Here is a 16,376-nt window from a genome sequence, read left to right on the forward strand (position 1 = left end):
TGCTTCGTTTGTTTAGCGAAAATGAACGATTTGTAAAATATTTTCCTAAAAATGATCGGTTACAAAAATGAATGAACGAAAAATATTTTTATCGTCGCCGAAAATATTTAGATATAAATTGTCGTCAATAATGAAAATTATTTTCACTGATTAATTATTTCAAGTGGTATAAGTGATATTTTTTTAGGGAAAATATTGTCCAAATCATTCATTTTCGCAAAACAAATGGAGCCTTGAATTCTATGCAAATTTTAATTTTGCTTGATTCAAGTTAGGGTTCACTAAAATAAATTGTCGAAAGGTGAACCAGTCCTCTTCTTTTGGTTTTGGGACCTGTTTGTTTGGGAGTTAAATTTGTTTTTCAGTCGAAATTTAAATGATTATTCGACTTTCATACTATCACGAAAAAAATCACATGCTAATCTAAATGTCGACGCTAGAGCACCGTGCAAGTTTTGGGATTCTCGGATTTCAAAAAATCAAAGTATATTTAAGAACAATTTCCTAAAAAAGGCCGCTTGCATTGTTTACAAAAAGGAATAAACGAAAATTTTTTTTCATCGTCCATGAAAATGTTTAGACATAATTTGTTGTTGGCAATGAAAACATTTTTCATTGATTAATTATTTCAAGCAATACAAGCAATCACTTTCAGAAAAATATTTTCCGAATCATTTATTTTCCACAAAACAAACAGAGCCCTAAATTAAGTAAACAATGAAAAGTAAAAGTAAATCCAGATAGGCCAATTTTTCGCGAACCAAACTTTTTGGTAACCTTTCCGACCAAAAAATAAAATAAAATTTTTTGGTAATATCTTTTTACCTCTTCCTTGCTCACAAGACCTCTGCAGCATCCTAAAAAAGGCCGCTTGTATTGTTTACAAAAAGGGGTAAACGAAATTTTTTTTTCATCGTCCACGAAAACATTTAGACATAATTTGTTGTCGGTAATAAAAACATTTTTCATCGACTAATTATTTCAAGCAATCATTTTCAGAAAAATATTTTCCGAATCGTTTATTTTTCGCAAAACAAACAGAGCCCTAGATTAAGTAAACAATGAAAAGTAAAAGTAAATCCAGATAGGCCAATTTTTCGCGAACCAAACTTTTTGGTAACCTTTCCGACCAAAAAATAAAATAAAATTTTTTGGTAATATCTTTTTACCTCTTCCTTGCTCACAAGACCTCTGCAGCATCCTAAAAAACACCGGCTTCATTGGCCCATGAAGTGGGCTCAGGCCCAGAAGCAGAGCACGCCCTCCGCCGTGCACAGCCGTGAGTGGCAGCCCATGTTTGGATTCGGTGGGCTGAGTAAGAAGAAACAGGGATGAAGATGTTTCTTCTTGCAGCTTCCAATGGCTGTCTGGCTCCCACTACTACTTCTTTTGAGCAAGAAGAAACAGAGGTGTTAACAGTGATTGGAAGGAGTTAAGCTGTGCAGGAACAGAGGAGATGGGTTTAATGGCGGACAGCTAGAGGTTGCCCGAGCTGACAAGGCACGGTTTTTGTGCTTTGCTTGCGAAGAGGCAAGAGGAAGCAATAATGCACATGGTTTGGTTTGGTTGTTCACTCGTTTTGGACGAACTCTGTGACTCGCTAACAGCATAGATCCTTCTCCTTTAAGATGTAGCAGACCTGCTTTTCCCACGTAATCATTCATTCAATCTTCTCACACAGAGAGAAAGAGAGAGAGAAGAGAGAGGGAAGATTGGTTTGTGCAAAAGGGACGATGACACAAATGATTTATGAACTTTGATCCAATGTATAATGTGGTCTATAAACTTTTAATTTGTTCAGTGCGGTTCCTGAACTTTGGTTTAATGTGCAATATGACCCCTGAACTTTTTATTCGTTCAATGCGATCCTTAGACTTTCAATACATGTTCAACTTAATCCTTGAATTATATAAAAATGATCAATATTATCCTTCCATTAATTTAAGTTCATGGACAACATCGAACATTTTTATATAGTTTAGGGACTAAATTGAACATTTACCAAAAATCCAGAGACCGCGTTGAACAAATTGAAAGTTCAGAGACCACGTTGCACATTGGGCTATATAGTTCATGGATCACATTGAACGAATTAAAAGTTCAAGAGTCATATTGCACGTCGGAAAAAAGTTCAGGGACCATCCGTGTCATTTTCTCCGTGCAAAAACACCATTATGTTCCTTTCCTTGCGATGGTGAATTGATGAGCTGTTTTGGTTTAGCTGATAACCCAATTCCTAATTTATGCTTATTCTCTCTCTCTCTCTCTCTCTCTCTCTCTCTAACCCATCAAAATCATGCAGTTTCTCTCCACTCCCTACCTGCTCTCACACTTCACCACCTTCTCTCCTTTGAGCTAATGCATTACCCCCCCATCATTAATTATTAATGAACTCTCTCTCTCTCTCTCTCCATATCTTGTTTCTCCAACCAAATCTTTATCACAATTCCACCAATTTTCATATCACCCACCTTCTCAAAAAGCACATGATCTTCCCTCACTTTCTTGCTCATTGCACACTTTCAAAATCCCAGAAACCACAGGGAAAGAGAAAGAAAGAACTTCCTCACCACCCCCATCTTGTGTTGCAGAACTTTCTCTCACTAGAACAAAAGCTTCAGCGTTTAGTCAAATTCATCAAAGATTGAGCTAGCAGGGTGGGAGGAAGAGAGATAGATAGAGAGAGAGAGAGAGAGAGTTGAGCCCCAGCAACATGGATTCTCCTGAGGCTCATTATTCACTGTCCTCCTCCTCATCATCCTCATCCTCATCCTCATCCTCGTCCTCGTCTTCCTACAGTGCCAGCGTGGTCCCGGTCCAGTACTCTCCCGTCCCGGCCGGCTCGCTGAACCCCGCGAGCCGGGATCACCCGGTCGATGATTGGGACAACGGAGGCACGGCGGCAAGTCCGGTGATCCAGCGGCTGAGATTCCTGGACGCAAGCGCCAGGCGCTGGAAGCAGGTGGAGGAGCGGTTCGACCGGATCACCCTGAACCGCCCCCGGGACGGCATCGAACCGGCGGCGAAGTGGTCGGATTTCGGCTTCTGTCTCGGTGAGTGCCCGGGAACAAGGCAAAACGATTGACGATTTTCTTTTTTTTGGGCGAATTAATTAGAAAAAACTACATCAAAATATCTTCTTTCTATTTTTATTTTTTTAATTTTTCGAGAGAGAATTTTTCGATGCAATGTCAATTTGTCATTAAGCAATAGCAAGACGCCATTGAGCGCTCAAACGTGCGCGGTTTTACGCGTCCATGCAAGGCGTGCTCTCCGCTAACATGCGCTCCCGCCCGCTTCCCCGGCACGTATCGTACGGGACTCGATAGCCGCCACGTAAGCGTGCGCACGTTAGCACGGAAAAAATGCTTTTAAGAGCTTTTATATTTTTAGTGTTCATCAAATAAAAGAAAAGAGATTAGAGAAAAAAATGCAAGGAATAAATTACAGTTTCGAACTGTTGATACTTTTATTTTGAAGCCCCCCAAAGATAACAAATTATTTCGATAATTCTTTTCATAACTTTTTTATATGGATTTTCCAAATTATTGCGATGGTCTGTCATTTAGAACTTTTCGTTAAGAAAAATTATGCACGCGATTCATTTTTTTTTTTTCGAGTGCGATTCATTTCGATAATCATAACATCCAGCGAGTATGTAAATAACAAATTATCCCGGATTTTCAAAAGAGAAAAAATGACATTTCTGAAATATAGTCTCGTCCATATAAAAATAGAGTCTTTGAGAACATGTGATGTGATAAAAGCGTAAATAACGAATGTTAATTAGGATTTTCTTTTTAAAACAAAAGAGGCCTAGAAATGATATTAATGTTGTATTATACATATACATGGCTAAAAACCACCAAATATCCTAAACTATGCTTACTGTAACATATTTGTCATAATATTTTTTTCTGCGACACCCAAAATCCCAAATCTGTACCCGTGTGACACATTAACCCTCCGTTAAAATTCTGTTAATTAAAATCGTTAAAAGTCTGCCTACATGAACGCCATAAAAGAAAATAATGTCGACATGGAATGACGTTGTTTATCTAACTGAATCGCGACAGATACTAAATGTGTCACATATGTACAAGTTTAGGGGTTTTCTAGTGTCTCAAGAAAAAGTTTAGCGTAAATGTATCACGGTGAATATAATTTGGTGTTTTTCGATATCACAAAAAGAAAAGGTTCAGGGTAAATATGTCACAGTGAGTATAACTCGGGGATTTCTTTGTTTTTTTTTTTTCCTTTCTTTGATTCATATGTTGAGATTTATATTGAATTGGATGAATGAAAATGTGAAGAAAGCTTGGTTTGACAAATTGGTAGGGATTCAACGGTCAACGGAGTATGCCCACGAGCTGTTGAGGGCGTTGAGAGGAAGAGATGGTCTCAAGGCCAACATCACCAGGAGCGAACTTCACTACTACTGGCGTCGCATCACTGACCCTTGCCCCGATTCCAAAATCCAGATCTTCTTCGACTTGTAATTAATTTAATCAATTGTTCTACGTATTTCGATTATGGAAAATACCCGATTTTGCGGAGCGTCTTGAATTCCCCATTTTTTCTTTTCCTGAATTATATCGTGCAGGTGCGATAGAAATATGGACGGGGTGATTAGCCGGTGCGACATTAAGCAGGTGCGTTTGTTTCGCGGAAATTAAAGGATTGCGTGCTTGATCTTTCTCAGATTTCAAACTTTAACTTGGGCAGGTGATCTTGTTGAGCGCTTCCGCGAACAAGTTGTGCTTGACCGGCGAGGAAGCGGACGAGTACGCTGCTCTGATCATGGACGCCGTCGACTCTGGAAATCGAGGTCGTTTCATAGAGGTGAATACCCTTCTTCCCCATCTCATCCATCTCCATGTTTAAGCTTAGACATCAAGAAAGAGTGAAATAGTAACAAGCTCACCAGCAATGCTCTACCAGTTACTTTACATGCCTAACTACTGTCATGTCATATTCACTGTACAGATATCTCAAGTGGAAACGCTACTCAAGTTTGGCTTGTCGAAGGACTCCTTCGCCACCGCCCTGTCGCCGAGGCTGTGCCATCGCGGGGGCTGCGATTCGAATGGGGCGGTCCGACAGCCCATGTCGAGGCCCGAGGTCTTGTTCCGGACGTACTGGCGGCGGGCGTGGATCGTGGCCCTCTGGTTGGCGATTTGCATGGCATTGTTCACGTGGAAGTTCATTCAGTACAGGCATAGGATGGCGTTCGAGGTCATGGGTTACTGCCTCTGCACCGCGAAAGGGGCCGCCGAGACCCTCAAGTTCAACATGGCCGTGATTCTCCTCCCCGTCTGCCGGAACACCGTCACGTGGCTCCGCGCCAGCCATCGGGTCAGCTCGATTGTCCCCTTCAATGATAACATCAACTTTCACAAGGTAGATGAGAGTGCATGGTGATTCTTGAACTATTATTAACTTTCTAGCATCATATACTAGTGGCATGTATGATGCCTTCAAACGTAAACCAAATTTCGGCTGGGAATTTCGAAAATGGGTTAATTTTCATAGTGTCAAGCAACGGACATTTCCTGCCTAATGCAACTGTAAACACCCTGGATTCATTTCTCCGTGACAGTTGATCGCAGCCGGGATCGTGATCGGGGTGATCCTCCATGGCGGCACCCACCTTGCATGCGACTTCCCTCGGATCAGCAGCTCGGATCACTCGATCTTCCGCCAGACAATTGCCGCGAGGTTCGGCTACCATCAGCCGTCATACATCCAGATCCTGGCCACGACGGAGGGGGCAACGGGAATTGCAATGGTGGTCCTTATGGCAATCGCCTTCTCCCTCGCAACGAGGTGGCCGCGGCGCCAGGCCCCGCCGCTGCCCCGGTCGGTCCGGCAGGTCACGGGGTACAATGCGTTTTGGTACTCGCACCACCTCTTCATCTTCGTGTATGCGTTGCTGATTGTGCACTCCATGTTCCTCTTCCTTACCAGCAACCTAATAGAAAAGACGGTAAGTCGCCAGAACTTTTGGTTTGTACGGAATAGCGCCGATCCGATATCATTGTCTCGACAAATGTATGGATTTTTCACAACTTCATTGGGGTTCTTGTTTGGAAATCAGAAGCAGTTCTTAACCATGCATCACAATTCCCATAATAACTACATGAAATTGGGAGAACTGCAATTTTCTCGCTATATAATTCGTAATGCTGAGATTCAATTCGATGAGAATGTATTCCTTCTCTAATATTGTCCCTGATTTGTGCATAACACCGTTCCGGTTGTGTAGACATGGATGTATATCGCCTTTCCCGTGCTGCTGTACATGGGAGAGAGGATCTTCCGGGCTGTTAGATCGGCATTTTACGAGGTGGAGATTCTGAAGGTATGCCGAGTCGTTTACTATGCTCCGAAAATGGTTTTCCAGACTTGTGTAAATCAGATGGAAATCATGTTCGGCCGGTCACCAGAAAGCTATGAATCTGGAATATCCGGTGGCCAGCCGACTCTCATCGAATATGTTTTCCCGTGAAATCTGTTCTGACCATGTAAACACTAACCTGCCGTATTTTCTCACGTAGGCAAATGTATATCCGGGAAAGGTTTTGTCCCTGACATTTCGCAAGCCTGAAGGTTTCGAGTACAGGAGCGGAATGTATATATACATTCAATGCCCGCGAATATCACCCTTTGAATGGTATACGGCAGCATATCCTGATCGATGTCTTCTTTCTTTTCAACCGGTCGTCATCCCTTTCGAACCGTGACTGCTATAAAATGGCCGCAAGCTCTCATTGTTCTTTTGCCTGTTTAGACCGACTGTGCTTTCGTTCTATGTTGATTTCCAGGCACCCGTTTTCATTAACTTCTGGACCAGATGATGCTCACTTGAGTGTGCATGTTAGGACACTTGGAGACTGGAGTTATCAATTGTACAGTCTCTTCCAAGAGGTAAGGTACAAAAGGGACATGAATCGATCTCCCTCTCAAAACGGGAATCTGAATCTCCGTCGTTTTTTATGCAGGCAATTGCGGCAAGATTAGATAGCTATCCCAAGATATACATCGATGGGCCTTACGGTGCAGCCTGTCAGGACTATGCCAAGTACGACGTCGTGGTCCTAATAGGCATTGGAATAGGAGCCACGCCGTTTATCAGCATTCTTAAGGATGTCATCGGTTGCGATCATGTAAGTTTCTCGGCTGCACTTCGCTTGCCATGTTGAGTAAGCTATACAATTTGCTATTTATTTTTCATCTCGTGCTGACACGAGGTAAATGATCAATTTACTAGGTCGATAGCGGAATAGTTAGCATTCCGAAGGGTCCGTCGAAAGCCTATCTCTACTGGGTTACGAGGGATCAGAGCTCCTTTACTTGGTTCAGGGACTTTATCAAGCAGATACCAAAGACCAACCGGAAAGAGGTACTGATTGATTCTTCTGTCAGAAAGCAAAACCTGTACCTGTATGTCTTCAAGAAAATGAAGTTGACACGAGTCTTTATAGGCATTGATTTGATCCTGCGTGTTGTTAAACCAAATTGGTTCTTCCTTCTCAGTCAATTATGGAGATGCACAACTTCCTGACCTCGATGTACAAGGAGGAAGACGCGCGGTCGGTGTTACTAAGCGCCATTCAAGCTCTGTCTCATGCCAAGAGTGGTGTCGACTTCATCTCTCAGACCCCGGTTAGTTGTTCGATCATACTCCACATCTCCGCATCGAATTTCTGCGTAGCAATAGCTTCCATTGCCGGTGACGCTAGCTTGTCCATAAAACTCTACGATAGTCTTTTTCATGATAAAAAAGATACGAAGTCCGGCAGCTAGAAGCCCGAGTGACGATTATTGTCATGAACTTTTTAGCTGTCTCCTCCGGTGCTTCGTCTTTGGTCTTCATCATGCTACATGATTGTGTTTGCATCTGTCTTAAAGTACAGTCTTCCCATTAAAAATGCACTCGGCACGCAGTCATGACGCAAATCTTCTTGCTGTCCCTGCAAATTTCTTCCCGTAGATGATTATGACGAAATCATTTAGATTCAGTCCAACGACTCGTGTGGATTCATGGAAAACCTGTCTTGCCACGGGATCGGCAGAGAGGGACTCGATCTAACTTACTAATGGCATTTGCAGGTGCATACCCATTTCGCCAGACCAAATTGGTCCAGCATTTTCTCGAAGTTGTCCCGAAGGCACGGCGGTTCACAGATTGGTGAGACTTCGGCAAAACCCATAACTTCAGTTCATCTTATCATTTACCTTTGGCATGCTGCTGTGATCTTTCTACTCGACCGCAATCAACAGCATACAATTTATGCGGTCCTAATCAAACTCTAGTGCCATTTGTTGATATAAACCATTCGCAATTAATTTGCGACGTGACCGGGGTGAAACGAATTAGTTAAATCTCAGAAAGCGCGCTCTTGCCGATATATTGGTTTCTCCTCGATCGCGTTATCTGAATCTCTTGGCTTGCGTTTGGCAGGGGTGTTCTACTGTGGTCCTTCAGGATTAGCAAGAGAGTTGGAGGAGCTGTGCACCAAATTCTCCACCAAAACCATCACAAGATTTGTGTTCCATAAGGAGCATTATTAACTAGGCTTACTCTCTCTCTCTTTTGTCACGAGTTAAGGAATCTTGGGGGTTTGGTTATTCCTACTTCACAAGAAGAAGAAGGGGGAATAGCTAAGAATAAGGTTTTGGTTTGTTGGCCAGAACTGATGAGAAGTGGGTTTACCTGTGCATTACAGGAGAGAAATTCAATTCCTGACAATACCTTATTGCTTTTGACTTAAAATAGTGCTGTTGAGAAAGCATGTACAGAAGACCACAGCTTGAATGGAAATACCTCTGTTTAATCTTTCTCCAAAGGTCAAGGCGGACCAACATATGGCCGGTGGACGTGCTCAAATTCGGTGCCGTGCCGATCCTGCCGCTATTGAGACCATGTATGCGAAGCTTTGTGCTAGGACATCACAAGCACGACAATTTCACGGCTTGATGACCGCAATCAAAATAAACATGAAGAGCTCCTCCAGTTATTGATCCAGTTCTTCATTTACTAGGCCGTCCGGGTGAAAACCCATCAATTTGCTAGTTTCAGCTGAAATGTGAGATTTGATCATTTGCCTGAGAAACTAAAGGCGAAAATGAAAACCATTCTGTTTCAGAAATCGATTTCTGACTAAAAATAGATATTTCTATTTCTATTCTAGGGATGAATTGCTTTACCAAACGAATTTTTATTTCAAACCTATTCCCAGGAATAGAAAAATAGAGATACTGAATGATTGCAGCCTAACATTTCAAGGAGCAAGAGGATTTAGTCGAGCACTCTCCGTTCAAGGGTCCGCAGTCTAAAGCAGAAATTTGGGAGACAATTTTATTCAAAAGAACCACACAATGGAGAAGCTCGCCTTAAATCGAGCACGGGTCGATGCTAAATTAAGCACCATTTACACTCTGACGAAGAACAAGCAATCGGTACCAAGCGGTTTCTGTTGCAAAACATCCACCAGTAAATTAACAGCCAACGGTCAACATCCAAACTAGGAATGAAGAAGAAATTCCAGGAGTAGGTAAAACCAGGGAAGAAAATTGCTTTGTGCTCCACAGAATTTAACTTCTGGCACTGGGAATTATTGCGGTCCTTCTCAGAAATCCTCAACAAGGAACAGTAACACAAGTTTAAACAAAGCCAGCCTTAATCTTATTTCGTCGCCGTCAAACAAGCTGGAAATACTTTTCCGCAATTAGCCCTCCAGTGCCGATGCTCCAGATATAATCTCAATCAACTCTGTGGTGATAGAAGCTTGACGGGTTCTGACAATCAAGGAAACATTACAAACAATCAGTCACCACAACGAAATAGTTGATGATTATTCAGTTTTACATCCTTCTCTTTCTATCTTCCTTTTTTGGATAGAAAATAGAGGGATATTTAAGTTATTTTCTAAATATTTTTCAGTCTTCCCACCCATTAGCTGCAAAGACAACAGGAAGATGACAAAAGGTTCTAACACTAATGGTCTCCCATATACAAGCATCCATGGAAGATCGCTTCTGATAAATGGCCTCATATTCACCATCATGTGCATACAGAGAGAGAGAGAGAGAGAGAGAGAGACCTGTTATAAGTGAGAGTGAGGCGGTCAAGCACATCACCAGCATTTCTGCTTGAGCTGTCCATGGCAGACATCCTAGCACCCATCTCACTGCAAGCGTTCTCCAATACGGCATTAAACAAGACCTGTGGGAAGAGTGCATCTTGTTAATAACAGAAATGGAAGGGAAGAAACTTATAATGCATAACCCTGGAATCGACCAGCAACAATCATCAGAACTCAAGTAGAAAATGCCAAAGGCAGGACTAGGGAGAAGGCCTGTAGTCACTCCATCAACTCCCACATCCTGCTTAGCTACATTATTCTTACAAAATAAACCTTGCCAATGATATATTCCCCTGTAGTCGTGATCGTACTTCTCGGCTTGTCGCTACTTTGATTCAAAAGTTTTTCTTGCAGGAAACTCAGGAAAGGATAAAATTACTTCAGAAAGTCTTTGTAAATACATAAAACTTATTGGTCCAATCACAAATAACTCACAAGCAAGTAATATGTTAAATCTGTTTCTACAAACAGATGAGAAAAAGTTATGAATAGTGCAAAGTGCAAACAGGTAGAATCAACATAACTTTAAAGGTTTATCTTTGCATTGCCTAATAACAACCATCCACCTAGTAGAGCCAAAAACAACAAGACCTAGTTGCAAATACTAACTATAATCTAAAAATTGTGGTACTTACACAAGAAAACTGGAATTCTGCCAGATTCTGAAGTGTTTCTCCCCTCGTTGAACTACCTTCAATCTCATAGGAGTCTAGTTCTCCAAGCTTACCCGAACCAGATTCCACCTCCCTTTCAACAACCTATGCAACCACTCATCAAGTATGATATCCAGGAGCAACAAAAGATAAAAACCAGACTTGAGCGAAGGTAAAGAATTGTTGTCACCTCAGGTGATAGCACAGTCGACACTGTTGGTAAAAATGAGACAACGGAATGAAACTTGTTGAAGACAATTTTTAAAGCATCGAACTCAACGTTCTTTATGATGTCATCAGCCAGCACAGAAACCTGACAGGGAAAACCAATGCGAAGCATGAGGAAGGGCCCCGAAGGGATCTGATAAATGACTTTTGGACAAAAATTTACTCCTTGAGTAGACTGTCGCAATCAAAAACAAAAAGAATTTACCATCTGATTTAATGGATCCTCTGATCAACCAGAATATCAATTGACTTTGCAAGACCTAAAATTAGATGGACATGCAATTTTTTTCCAATCAAAAAAGAGTATCCAGCAACTCAGTGGTGCGACAAAAAGAAAAAGTACCATCTGATGTTATACTTCTTTCAGTGTGTTTTTTTTCCTTTTGTTTGCCGGTGGGGTGGGGGGGGGGGGGGGGGTGAAGAGCAGAAATACAAAATCTAAAACTCAAAAGCCTGATATCATGAATGCATACAACTAAGTAAACTCAACTGGTACAAGCTATCTATAGAAATTCCTAAAAACACAGTAAACAACCTGAGTATAGTTCAGAGGAATTTTTGGTAGCTCCGATATGGTCAAGTGTATGTCCTTTCGCGAGTCACGAATCAATTGAACCTTTGCTTTTTCCCCCAGGACTACATACTTTGGTTCTTTTTCAGGCCCTGCAGCATTTTAAATTATGTAACTGGTAAAAAGCATTCTCGCTAATCTTTTAGACCAATATAAGACATCACCATCAACTACTTACAAACTGTACCTGAGTTCAACTTGTGTAAACCCTTGCTTACCCTTACTGAAGTGGAATTAATCCCACCGCACAGCCCTTTGTCTGAAGAAACAGTGACTATAACATTCTTCTTGACATCAATGCCTGTAATTCCATACCGAATAATTATACATCAGGGAGAGAGAGAGATGAATGAATTATCAAACATACTCCAGGCCCCAAAAAGGCTCCTCTTTTCAAGGTGATAGCCATATCCTGCTATTTTAACTTCATGAAAACATGAAATTCTTTCGTTTCATCTCTAAGCAATTCTAAATGTCACTACCAGTCTTTGCATTCAAATATATTCTTCTTTTTAGCTCAAATGTTTCATTGCTTTAGTTTTTGACTTTTCTGTGTTTGCACAAGCTCTATGTATTTTTATTTTTTTTTGTTCTTGATTTGATTGCTTTAGGAGGGTGGTTATTAATCTTTAGGCATATAAACGTAGTAAAACTCTCAGCTGCATCGAATTATTGTTTGTCCTGAAACAAAATCGCTTTTACCAACAACTGACTTCAGCGCAACAATTTCTTACTCTACAATCACTGGTTTATGAAGCTTCCTAGTTCCACCATCTTTCATATAACAGACAGGATGAGGAAGTTAAAGCAAAAGGAGACAGGCCAGCAGAAAAAAAATTACAAAAATACTTGGGATAAGAAAAACTTTGAACTTTATACACCAACATTCCTCCCTCTTACTTTTATTTTTGCGAAAATCTTGGTCCAAAATAATCTCAATAACCTACAGCTTTTCTTTCTATCATGCACTCTGAGTTTTGCCACTCTTCTCTTTTATGTAGAGTCATATTGCTCAACGTCAATTTAGAGAGATCCCTGTTCGAAGTAATAATATAAGCCAAGAACCAACAACATCAGAAAAAAATGACACGTTCCAAGGTACCTCAGCAAAAAAAAAATGATGAACTTTCCAATTTTCAGTTGAAAAGGTTGTCTAAACTCGCATTTCTCGAGCCACTCATTCAGGTTGATGTCATCGGCAAGCATCAATTTCAAACCATGCACTTCCAGCAGGGTATCACATTCAGTAGCCACCCCAATATACTTATACCAAAGGCAGATGTAAGAAGTAATTGTTTGTAAATGAACATACTGGGCGTGTCACCAAGAAGAGCAATGAATGGCTGCCACAGGCCACGGGAATTTTCAGCTCTAGTTTGAATTGCTCGTAGCTTTGAGGCTGCAACCATCTTCATAGCCTTGGTGATCTTCTGAATATTCTTCACACTCTTCATCCTGTTCCTTACTGCATAGAGAAAAAACACAGGATCAGGTATTTCGACATATAGAACTGATCGATTTTCAGCTCACTGAAATGAAACCTTAACAAGAAAGCATCAAAAGATGAATTCATGAGAAATCAAGAGAAGATGACTCTTACCCACTTGAGTTGAAATAGAACGAACCCCAAAAGGAACCTCTTCCCTGCCAACCCAATACAGTTCAATAAGCTACGCAACTTAAGAAAAAGCTCTATGTAATTATCGGCCACGCAAAAACCGTAATCAAGAGACCACATTATACAGTCTTTCCTTTGCAAAGACAGATGCAGGAAGAACCAATGTAGTTTCCAATTCAGGTATACTTAACATAGCTGCAAGTCAATAGGGAAAACTAGTCCTTTGGATTATGATGCGTGGTTTTGCCCTACATATCAGACACTATTTAACTGAAGTTGGATAATGCACTATGATCAAAGGAATTTTCCTAGCATGGTCATCTGCTACTACTAAACAAATCCAATAAAATGGGGGAGCATCAATCAGTAAACTTGGTTGAGCAGAAGAAAAATAGTGATGATGTAACTGCGCAAATAAATGCTCTGAGAGCGAAAAGAGCTAAAAAAAACAAATGAGAAAACAAACTTCATCGGACTGTACAGTTCACGCTCAATGTACGTGATGACGGCTCGTCCACGAAGCTCGTACTTTAACTGCTGATCGAAAATTTGCTTGCTTGGTTGCCACATTCTTCAGACAACAAACTAAATTCGCACAATCTTTCTCGAAATGGTCGATGCTCGGCATCATAAAGCAATCGACAAGAAACTCTGGGTAACAATAACAAACTCGACCATTTCATGTTTAACCAGGAAGAAACCGACACGCAGTATGCACCGCAAAACAAATGAAAATCAAAAGTTCCTCAAATCTTTCGGCACCCAAAATCTCCACCGTTTCTGGTAAAAGCAACTCGCTAAACGAGGACCAGGAGAGGAACATTCGGAGCTAACATCACGAATCAAGGCTCGGCAAAGGACTCGAGACAAGAACCCATTTTCTCACGCCGGTCGCATGTTGAAATCGGGGAATCCCGGCAGCTACCCTCTACCCTAACCTCATCGCAAAACGCAACCGCGAATCGAATCGCTATCGAACGCACGCCGGACAGAACTACGCACGCACACGGAAACACCGAACAGCTCGCTAATGCGGGGAATTAGAAATGGAGGAGGGAGGAAAGCGCGCTTCTTTACTCGGGCAAGAGGGAGGGCCGGCGGGGGGCGGCGGCGGCGGCGGCGGCGATGGGGCGGGGGGAGAGGAGAGGGGCGGCGAATCGCCTCCCTTCGCGGCGGAGAGCGGCCATCGCCATCGTCGATCTTTGGATTCAGGAAGTGGTGGGGGGGCGAGATTTCGAAAACCCTAGGAAGCTCGCGTCCTTCTGCAGCCTGCGGGTAAGATCCGAGTGACACAAGCCTGAAATGTTCTCTCCTCTTTCGTTGCTTCTCGTCTGTAGAGCGAGCTTCGGTTTGTGCTTCGTGCTCGGCTCGGCTCGGCTCGGCTCGGCTCGGCCGAGTCGAGGAGGGAATGCGACGCCGTTTCGGCTTCGCACGAGTGAGTCTGTGCGGATCAAGTGCGAGTCCGAGTCATGAAAAAGCACGGAATTGGTAATACTTAAGTATTAATTTTTAATTAAGGGAAAATTTCAAGTAATGACCCGAAGTGCCTCCATTTTCTCGAATAAGGGCATGAAGTAGATCTTGTCTCAAATTAGGGCCTGAAGTGTACTCATTTTCTCAAATAAAGGCCTGAAATAGATCTTGTTTTAAATAAGGACATGAAGTGGCTATATCAGTTTCAAATAAGGATTTAACTTCCACCGGCCATCACCAGAGCCGGCAAAGGCCACCCCTCGTCGACGTCGGGCGAGGGCCACCCTTGCCTGAGGCCGGTGGAGGTCGCCGGCCAAGCGCAATGATGGCTGGGGAGGGAAGAAGAAAAAAGGAAAAAGGAAAAAGAAAAAGAAAGTAACAAATAAAAATATATACACTTATAATTTTTTTACTAAAATACCCCTTCTCCGACGACGCAATAATCACCGATCGCCCAAAGGTCCTTATTTGAGATGATTTGGTTACTTCAAGTCATTATTTGAGACACTATTCACTTCATGCTCTTATTTGAAAAAATAATGGCACTTCAGACCTTTATTTGAAATTTTTCCTTTAATTAATTATAGTCTCCGAACTTTTTTATTTATTTATTTTGATTTGTCCCATATCTAACTCTCCTCACTATCTGACTTTTTATTTTATCTCTTGCAAAGCGCGGGAGTCGAACCTCACACTCGTGATATTAGTGTCCCCATTGGCGTCTCTGAACTTTGGCCTAATGTACGATGTGGTTCATAAACTTTTGATTTGTTTAATGTGGTTCTTGAACTTTACCCAAACGTATAATGTGATCCATAAATTTTTAATTTATTTAATATGGTCCCTGAACTTTTTGTAGCTCAGGGAGTACATTGCATATAAGGCCAAACTTCAGGGATCATTTATGTCAGTATTCCATTTTTAATTGGCGATAATCTTAAGTGCGAAAATAGAATTAAAAAGTTATTTGATAATTAAAAATCGATAGCTGATATATTATTAATCTATTTTGATGTATATTGTGTAATATTTTAATTATTATAAATCATACACGTGTTGAACGAATTAGAGGGCCTGTTCAATAACTCAATCAATTGCTTAAAAATTTAGTGTCAGTAAGATTAAACTTGTTTGATAATTTTAAATTGAACCGACTTAAATTATTCAATCAAGTCAATCCTTAATATGGTAAGTGAATGAGAGGTTACTTAATTTGTTCGATAGAAAATTAATTTATGTAATTAGAATTTTGCTAAATTGATAAAACCTACCAATATTGATCTTTATTCTCTTTATTGTAATAGATTAATATTAATCAGTATCAATTTTTATTATCGTCGAATAACTTTTTTAACTCTATTTTCAGCACTAAAGATTATCAACACTTAAAATTCTGTATTTGAATTTTCAACACTTAATTTTCAGTGTTGCCAGGCAGCCCTATGTAACCCCTCTCTCTGTTTACCAAATGAAATGGACTTTTGAATTAATTGAATAATTTAAGTAAATTCTATTTAGAATCATCAAATAAGTTCAATCTCACTAAGTGCTGAATTTTTTGTTCTCAGCACTCAATTAGGTTATCAAAAAGGCCTCGGTCATTTTAGATCGGTTCGAGATTTGATTGATAAATAGCCGATTCTTTTCTGGTTCTTCGAAAAAGAGCACTATTTTAGGTCTCGTTT

The 16,376-nt window shown here is 41.1% G+C and overlaps 2 protein-coding genes across 2 annotated transcripts; one reads left to right on the top strand and one right to left on the bottom strand.

Moving 5' to 3' along the window:
- The first annotated feature begins 2,713 nt into the window (after window positions 1–2,713).
- On the top strand, window positions 2,714–8,849 carry LOC115691663 (respiratory burst oxidase homolog protein A-like). The gene is made up of 15 exons (XM_056319320.1): window positions 2,714–2,742; window positions 2,800–3,053; window positions 4,339–4,495; window positions 4,604–4,652; window positions 4,726–4,842; window positions 4,987–5,400; window positions 5,600–5,986; window positions 6,266–6,361; window positions 6,558–6,673; window positions 6,825–6,927; window positions 7,002–7,166; window positions 7,271–7,402; window positions 7,537–7,665; window positions 8,113–8,191; window positions 8,465–8,849. Exons 1-15 carry the CDS (start codon window positions 2,714–2,716, stop codon window positions 8,572–8,574), a joined length of 2,337 nt encoding a protein of 778 aa, XP_056175295.1. The 3' UTR covers window positions 8,575–8,849.
- Window positions 8,850–9,336: 487 nt separating this feature from the next.
- LOC115691658 (ATP synthase subunit gamma, mitochondrial) lies at window positions 9,337–14,546 on the bottom strand. The gene is made up of 9 exons (XM_030618368.2): window positions 14,296–14,546; window positions 13,201–13,244; window positions 12,913–13,065; window positions 11,788–11,901; window positions 11,565–11,692; window positions 10,992–11,114; window positions 10,784–10,906; window positions 10,107–10,228; window positions 9,337–9,801 (listed from the first exon to the last, which is right to left on the bottom strand). The coding sequence occupies exons 1-9, from the start codon at window positions 14,409–14,411 to the stop codon at window positions 9,732–9,734; spliced, it is 993 nt and encodes a 330-aa protein (XP_030474228.1). The 5' UTR covers window positions 14,412–14,546; the 3' UTR covers window positions 9,337–9,731.
- Between the last annotated feature and the right edge of the window lie 1,830 nt (window positions 14,547–16,376).

Source organism: Syzygium oleosum, unplaced genomic scaffold (assembly GCF_021117445.2).
Source record: "Syzygium oleosum isolate NSW1041296 unplaced genomic scaffold, Sole_v2.1 Sole_v2.17, whole genome shotgun sequence".
Classification (NCBI taxonomy): domain Eukaryota; kingdom Viridiplantae; phylum Streptophyta; class Magnoliopsida; order Myrtales; family Myrtaceae; genus Syzygium; species Syzygium oleosum.

Excerpts from the sequence above, each read along its gene's own strand:
- LOC115691663 (XM_056319320.1), top strand. The coding sequence starts at position 2,714 with ATGGATTCTCCTGAGGCTCATTATTCACT. Across the intron at positions 4,843-4,986 it reads ATCGAGGTCGTTTCATAGAG|ATATCTCAAGTGGAAACGCT; the intron begins GTGAATACCCTT and ends TTCACTGTACAG. Across the intron at positions 7,403-7,536 it reads CAAAGACCAACCGGAAAGAG|TCAATTATGGAGATGCACAA; the intron begins GTACTGATTGAT and ends CTTCCTTCTCAG.
- LOC115691658 (XM_030618368.2), bottom strand. The coding sequence starts at position 14,411 with ATGGCGATGGCCGCTCTCCGCCGCGAAGGGAGGCGATTCGCCGCCCCT. Across the intron at positions 13,066-13,200 it reads TTCTATTTCAACTCAAGTGG|TAAGGAACAGGATGAAGAGT; the intron begins GTAAGAGTCATC and ends TTCTCTATGCAG. Across the intron at positions 11,693-11,787 it reads TTTACACAAGTTGAACTCAG|GGCCTGAAAAAGAACCAAAG; the intron begins GTACAGTTTGTA and ends AAAATGCTGCAG.